Here is a 7,500-nt window from a genome sequence, read left to right on the forward strand (position 1 = left end):
ACACACACACACACACACACACACACACACACACACACACACAACCACATGCTCACACACACACATACATACACAACCACATGCTCACACACACACACACACACACACACATACACAACCACACACACACACACACACACACACACACATATACACACACATACACACATACACAACCACACACACACACACACACACACACACACATACACAACCACATGCTCACACACACACACACACACACACACACACAACCACACACACACAAACACACACACACACACACACACACACACATACACAACCACACACACACACACACACACACATATACACACACATACACAACCACACACACACACACACACACACATATACACAACCACATGCTCACACACACACACACACACACACACACACACACATATACACAACCACATGCTCAGACACACACACACACAAATACACAAATACACAACCACATGCTCACACAAACACACACACACACACACACACATACACACAAACACACACACACACACACAAATACACACGAACACATACATACACACAAACACATGCGCACACATACACACACACACACTCCGACACACACATACACACACACGCTCACGCACACACACACACACAGACACAAAACACACACGCACACATGCAAATAAATACAATCACAAACGTGAAAACACTTGTACAAGCAGTCGCACACAAACATATGGGCACAAACATGGACAGATACGCAAACAATTACCAGCATCTAAAACCAGCATGCGAACACACAGATGAAACATTTATAGCTACACTAACACTGTCATACACAACACACATGGATACACACATAGACACACAGACACAAGTCCACGTACACATTCTTAGACATTACCCATATTTGAACACACACATGCCAACAGACACATAATCCCACATGCACACACACAGACGTAAGGAGTAGACAGGTCACCAGGTTGGGGGTGAACACACAGACAGGTCACCAGGGGGGGGGGGGGGGGACACACAGACAGGTCACCAGGGTGGGGGTAAACACCTGCCACATATACTGCTGTTTGCCGTAAACGACTGCCACGTTGTGCTTCCTGTTCTCCGTCCTCACTCCCTGTCTGACGGCGAACCCCATGAGGGAGTTGTCGGGCGTGTGAGCTGGGAACATTAAACACAGCAGGCCGCCCTGTATCAGATAACACTCCTCTGTTTATCCTCTCCAGTCTCTTTCTGCTCTCAGTCACCACGTGTTAACATTGGCCCTGGCCCTCATGTAGGGTCATGCAGGGGTTAGACGGTGAATACAGAGACAGGTCATTAAGGAGCAGGTAGGGGTTAGACAGTACAGAGACAGGTCATTAAGGAGCAGGTAGGGGTTAGACAGTGAACACAGAGACAGGTCATTAAGGAGCAGGTAGGGGTTAGAAAGTTAACACAGAGACAGGTCATTAAGGAGCAGGTAGGGGTTAGACAGTGAACACAGAGACAGGTCATTAAGGAGCAGGTAGGGGTTAGACGGTGAATACAGAGACAGGTCATTAAGGAGCAGGTAGGGGTTAGACAGTGACTACAGAGACAGGTCATTAAGGAGCAGGTAGGGGTTAGACGGTGAATACAGAGACAGGTCATTAAGGAGCAGGTAGGGGTTAGGCAGTGAATACAGAGACAGGTCAATAAGGAGCAGGTAGGGGTTAGGCAGTGAATACAGAGACAGGTCATTAAGGAGAAGGTAGGGGTTAGACAGTGAATACAGAGACAGGTCATTAAGGAGCAGGTAGGGGTTAGACAGTGAATACAGAGACAGGTCAATAAGGAGCAGGTAGTGGTTAGACATTTAACAAAGTGTCATTACACACAGACCATCAAGTCATTAAACAGCAGGTACAATAGTGTTGCCCAACCTGTGGGCTGGGATACCACTTGGGGTGGCATGATATGCATGTGGGGTCATCTGAGATTGCTGGAAGGGTTAAAGGTCTCATATATATATATATACTGCCTGATAACTCTCAGCTAATAGAAAACTACTACTAGCGCCTTCCCTGGGATAGATATTATAAGTCAGACGTGTGAGTAGGCAACAGAACCGACCCCTGTCCGTGCAGTGACCTACATTGTCTCTGCTCAGGGAACATCTTTCCTTTCCTTCATAGGAAACATTCTACCAAGTGGAAACACTGCAGCCCAACTCAACACCAGCAACGTGAACACTCACACAAAACACACCCACACCCCCACTTCCTGACAGATGCTTTGTCCCAGTGGACAGATGAAGAGAGCGGGAGAAGGAAGAGAAACATCAGAAGAGGAACAGGAAGGATGATACGAACGTCTGGACATGATTCCACGACGCCCGGCCGAGGATTCTGGGAATGACACAGAGAACAAACAGGAGAGCTGACCTCGTTAAGGCTCTGCAGCTCGTTAGGGCCCTGGGGCGGGCCGGGGTGAGTGTGGGTCTGTTTGGGAAAGTGTGTGTGTTGTGTTTTCTGACGTCCCCCACCCTGTGTCTGAGGAGACAGAGAGGAGGTGTGGAAGAAAAGTATTTATTTAGGAGGCACTGGAATGTTTCCCTCTCCTCTCTCTCTGTTTGTTTTATGTGCCTCTTATTTTCAATTTCAGAATTCAGCATGCACGCGGGCACACACAAACACACCCGCACACTCACACTTACACATGCACACGCACAACCAAAAGTGATATACTTACGAAACATGGTCATGTACTGCAGTGGTTGGAGCCCCCAACTACCCCATAATGTTCTGTAACCGTGGCTACGGGCGTAACTGCCCATGTTGAATGCTGGTTCTGTCCCAAACGAGTCCAGGATTCTGAACCGACATCTATCAGAGCATGAGACAGAGAGTCTGGGTTTGTTTGGAGAAAAGAGGACTGAAATATGTGTTTACAGAAAGGAAGTAGATATGTTCCGTGTTACAGTTACTAGTGGTAAAATGTGGTGTTACTGCTAGCTAGGCGTTGAACGTACTAGTACTGCTAGTTAGTGTTTGAAGAAAAAGTGGTAGAATGTACTGGTACTGCTAGTAAGTTGTAGCATGTACTAGTACTGCTAGTTAGTGGTAGAGGAGCTAGTGGTGGGATGTACTAGTACTGCTAGTAAGTGGTAGAGGAGGTAGTGGTAGAATGTACTAGTAACTCTAGTTAGTGGTAGAGGAGGTAGTGGTAGAATGTACTAGTACTACTAGCTAGTGGTAGAAGAGTTAGTGGTAGAATGTACTAGTAACTCTAGTTAGTGGTAGAGGAGGTAGTGGTGGAATGTACTAGTACCTCTAGTTAGTGGTAGAATGTACTGATACTGCTAGTTACTGGTAGAATGTACTAGTACTGCTGGTTAGTGGTAGAATAGTTAGTGCTATAATTTATTAGTACTGCTAGTTACTGGTAGAATGTACTAGTACTACTATTTAGTGGTAGAATGTACTAGTACTGCAAGTGAGTGGTAGAAAATACTAGTACTGCTAGTTAGTGGTAGAATGTACTGGTACTGCTAGTTAGTGGTAGATGAGCTAGTGGTAGAATGTACTAGTAGTGCTAGTTAGTGGTAGAATGTACTGGTACTGCTAGTTAGTGGTTGAATGTACTGGTACTGCTAGTTAGTGGTAGAATGTACTGGTACTGCTAGTTAGTGGTAGAATGTACTGGTACTGCTAGTTACTGGTAGAGGAGCTAGTGGTAGTATGTACTGGTACTGCTAGTTACTGGTAGAGGAGCTAGTGGTAGAATGTACTGGTACTGCTAGTTACTGGTAGAGGAGCTAGTGGTAGGATGTACTGGTACTGGTAGTTACTGGTAGAGGAGCTAGTGGTAGGATGTACTGGTACTGCTAGTTACTGGCAGAGGAGCTAGTGGTAGGATGTACTGGTACTGCTAGTTAATGGTAGAGGAGCTAGTGGTAGTATGTACTGGTACTGGTAGTTACTGGTAGTGCTGAAACGTCAGGCCCATGGCTCCCTGCAGGTGGGCAAGGCCGTGGTAGTCGGTGTAGATGAGGTCAAAGGGTAAAGGTCGCTGGATTGGACAGCTTCCTCCACCCGGGGCTGCACCTATCAAGCTGGACCAATCAGAGAGCATGGATCAGCACACACAGACAAGCCAAGGGCCGCACCGTCAGCATGCCAGTCCGTCTCATTGGACACAGAAGTTAGCAGCAGGAGGAGAGGCCAATAGGAGGGGCTCTACAGGCCCTCGGCCCCTGGCTCTTTCCTGGCTTTTATGGGCCCCCATAATGGTCAAATTCAAATTTTAACAAATAGGTATACATAAAATTTGCGGGGGATACTTAAACATAACAAATGCAGTTGACATTCAACAAATGAATCGTATACTTATCATGTAATTATATGATTATTATCATATAATTAATATCATATAATTACATAAAAAATAAATCTGCAATGGGATCAGATGACTATAAAACAAGTGTACCCTGGAGATGACAGTAGGGGGGCTTCCTGGAGGGGCTGGAGGTGTACCTGTGCAGGTGGTCTTGAGAGGTGCTGAGGGTCAGGTTGTGTCCCAAGATGGTCAGACAGGCGCTGAGGTCGGCCCACTGGACCAGCTCCCCCAGCGGACCCCCCCTCTCCACCATGGAGCCAAACCGCTGGCCTGCCGGGCCGGCCAGCACCCCTAGGTAGAGCAGCACCTACCAGGAGGGAGGGGGAGAAGGGGGAGGGAGGGGGAGAGGGAGGGAGAGAAGGAGGAGGGAGGGAGGGAGGAGGGAGGGAGGAAGGGAGGGAGGAGGGAAGGAGGGAGGAAGGGGAGGAGGGAGGGAGGGGAGGGAGGAAGGAGGGAGGGGGGGAGGGAGGGAAGGAAGGCAGGAGGGAGGGAGGAGAGAGGGAGGGAGGTAGGGGGAGGGAGGGAGGGAGGGATGGATGGAAGGAGGGAGGGAGGGAAGGAAGGCGGGAGGGAGGGAGGGAGGGAGAGAAGGAGGGAGGGAGGGGGAGAGGGAGGGAGAGAAGGGGGAGGGAGAGAAGGAGGGAGAGAGGGAGGGAGGAGGGAGGGAGGAAGGGAGGGAGGAGGGAAGGAGGGAGGAAGGGGAGGAGGGAGGGAGGGGAGGGAGGAAGGAGGGAGGGGGGGAGGGAGGGAAGGAAGGCAGGAGGGAGGGAGGAGAGAGGGAGGGAGGTAGGGGGAGGGAGGGAGGGAGGGATGGAAGGAAGGAGGGAGGGAGGGAAGGAAGGCGGGAGGGAGGGAGGGAGGGAGAGAAGGAGGGAGGGAAGCAGAGAAGGAGGGAGGGAGAGAGGGAGGGAGGAGGGAGGGAGAGAGGGAGGGAGGAGGGAGGGAGGGAGAGAAGGGGGGAGGGAAGCAGGGGAGGGAGGGAGGGAGGGAGGGAGGGAGGAGGGAAGGAGGGAGGAAGGGGAGGAGGGGGGGGAGAGGGAAGGAAGGCAGGAGGGAGGGAAGGAGAGAGGGAGGGAGGGAGGTAGGGGGAGGGAGGGAGGGAGGGAAGGAAGGAGGGAGGGAGGGAAGGAAGGCGGGAGGGAGGGAAGGAGAGAGAGAGGGAGGTAGGAGGGAGGAAGGAGGGATGGAGGGAGGGAAGAAGGGAGGGATGGAAGGAGGGAAGGAGGGAGGAAGGAGGTAGGGAGGGAGGGAAGGAGGGAGGGAGGGAAGGGGGGAGGGAGGGGGAGGGAGGGGAGGGAGGGAGAGAAGGAGGGAGGGAAGCAGAGAAGAAGGGAGGGAGAGAGGGAGGGAGGAGAGGGGGAGGGAGAGAAGGAGGGAGGGAAGCAGAGAAGGAGGAAGGGAGGAGGGAGGGAGAGAGGGAGGGAGGAGGGAGGGAGGGAGAGAAGGGGGGAGGGAAGCAGGGGAGGGAGGGAGGGAGGGAGGGAGGAGGGAAGGAGGGAGGAAGGGGAGGAGGGAGGGAGGGAACGGAGGAGGGAGGAAGGAGGGAGGGAACGGAGGGAGGGAAGGAAGGCAGGAGGGAGGGAAGGAGAGAGGGAGGGAGGTAGGGGGAGGGAGGGAGGGAGGGATGGAAGGAAGGAGGGAGGGAGGGAAGGAAGGCGGGAGAGAGGGAAGGAGAGAGGGAGGGAGGTAGGAGGGAGGGAAGGAGGAAGGAAGGAGGGATGGAGGGAGGGATGGAAGAAGGGAGGGAAGGAAGGAGGGAGGGAGGGAGGAAGGAGGTAGGGAGGGAGGGAAGGAGGGAGGAAGGGAGAAGGAGGGAGGGAAGGGGAGAGGGAGGGAGGAAGGGAGGGAAAGAGAGAGGGAGGGAGGGAAGTAGAGGAGGAGGGACAGAGGGAGGGAGGGAGGGAGGGAGGGAAGTAGAGGAGGAGGCACAGAGGGAGGGAGGGAGGGAGGGAGGGAGAGAGACTCTTCAACCAGTACTTCTACAAGTCACTTTTCAACAGGAATCTTGTCTACCATTACTTACCATTACTACCAGAAACCTTGTTCCTGTTGCTTCTTCAACTGGTACCTCTTATTACCAGTACTTTTGCCAGAAGCCAGTAGCCCATTGAACAGTTTTATCTACTACTAAATAGTCTACCAGGGACTCTTTGACCAGAAACTATTCCAGCAGTAGCCTCTACCTGTAAATATACTTTCAGTAACTCTTCTAGCTACTTCTACTAGTATCTCTTCTAACTTGTGAAATTACAAAATCTACCAATAGATTCCAGCAATAACTTCTACCAGTAGCTGTTCTATAGGTAACTTGTATCCTTGGAGTTTCAAACTGTATCCACTCTAGTCGACTTCCTAGTGTAAAAACATACTCATAACCCTAACCCTTACCCCAACCCAGCCAGCAGCTCACCACCGGTGGGCACCTGCAGAGGATATGGGTCCTACCTTCATCTGGGGTGAGGCGGTCTTGTTGCTGCTCTGTTTCATCCTCATACCAGCTTGGATCCACTCCCGGGACATCTGCTCTACCCTAGAGCGGACAAACCCCAGCGCAGGACCCCTGCTGCTGCCGAGCTCCTCATACAACGAGCTCAGGGTCGTCCTGATTTCTGCCTGTGGAGAATGAGAAACAAAACTCCCACTGTAAGGTTAGGTAAATGTGCAACCACAGCAGTTGTTCTTGTTTATGATTGCACTAGAATAAGGCAACCGCATCACCTTAGTGGCCATGGGTCTCTAGGCTATCATGGTAAGAACATGGGTCTCTACGTTACCGTGGTTACAACATGGGTCTCTACGTTACCGTGGTTACAACATGGATTTCTATGTTATCATGGTAACTACATGGGTCTCTACGTTACCGTGGGTACAACATTGGTCTCTACGTTACCGTGGGTACAACATGGGTCTCTCCGTTACCGTGGGTACAACATGGGTCTCTCCGTTACCGTGGATACAACATGGGTCTCTACGTTACCGTGGATACAACATGGGTCTCTACGTTACCGTGGGTACAACATGGGTCTCTACGTTACCGTGGGTACAACATGGGTCTCTACATTACTTGCATAGCCAAAAATGCCCACCATCGTTGCTTAGGAATACTCTGACCTAATCTGACTGTTC

General features: G+C 51.3%; 1 protein-coding gene across 1 annotated transcript in view; it reads right to left on the minus strand.

The window, feature by feature from the left end:
- LOC307090295 (alpha-1,6-mannosylglycoprotein 6-beta-N-acetylglucosaminyltransferase B-like) overlaps positions 1-7,500 on the minus strand; it is a gene marked incomplete at both ends in the record, with an annotated part of 21,396 nt that overhangs the window by 3,880 nt on the left and 10,016 nt on the right. The window contains 5 exons of the mRNA XM_079756874.1: positions 1,064-1,176; positions 2,728-2,861; positions 3,959-4,090; positions 4,512-4,681; positions 6,820-6,987. Of these exons, the coding sequence (XP_079613000.1) occupies positions 1,064-1,176; positions 2,728-2,861; positions 3,959-4,090; positions 4,512-4,681; positions 6,820-6,987 (717 nt within the window). The remainder of the gene's footprint in view (positions 1-1,063; positions 1,177-2,727; positions 2,862-3,958; positions 4,091-4,511; positions 4,682-6,819; positions 6,988-7,500) is intronic.

The sequence above is a fragment of the Pollachius pollachius genome, assembly GCF_949987615.1.
Source record: "Pollachius pollachius genome assembly, chromosome: 19".
Lineage (NCBI taxonomy): Eukaryota > Metazoa > Chordata > Actinopteri > Gadiformes > Gadidae > Pollachius > Pollachius pollachius.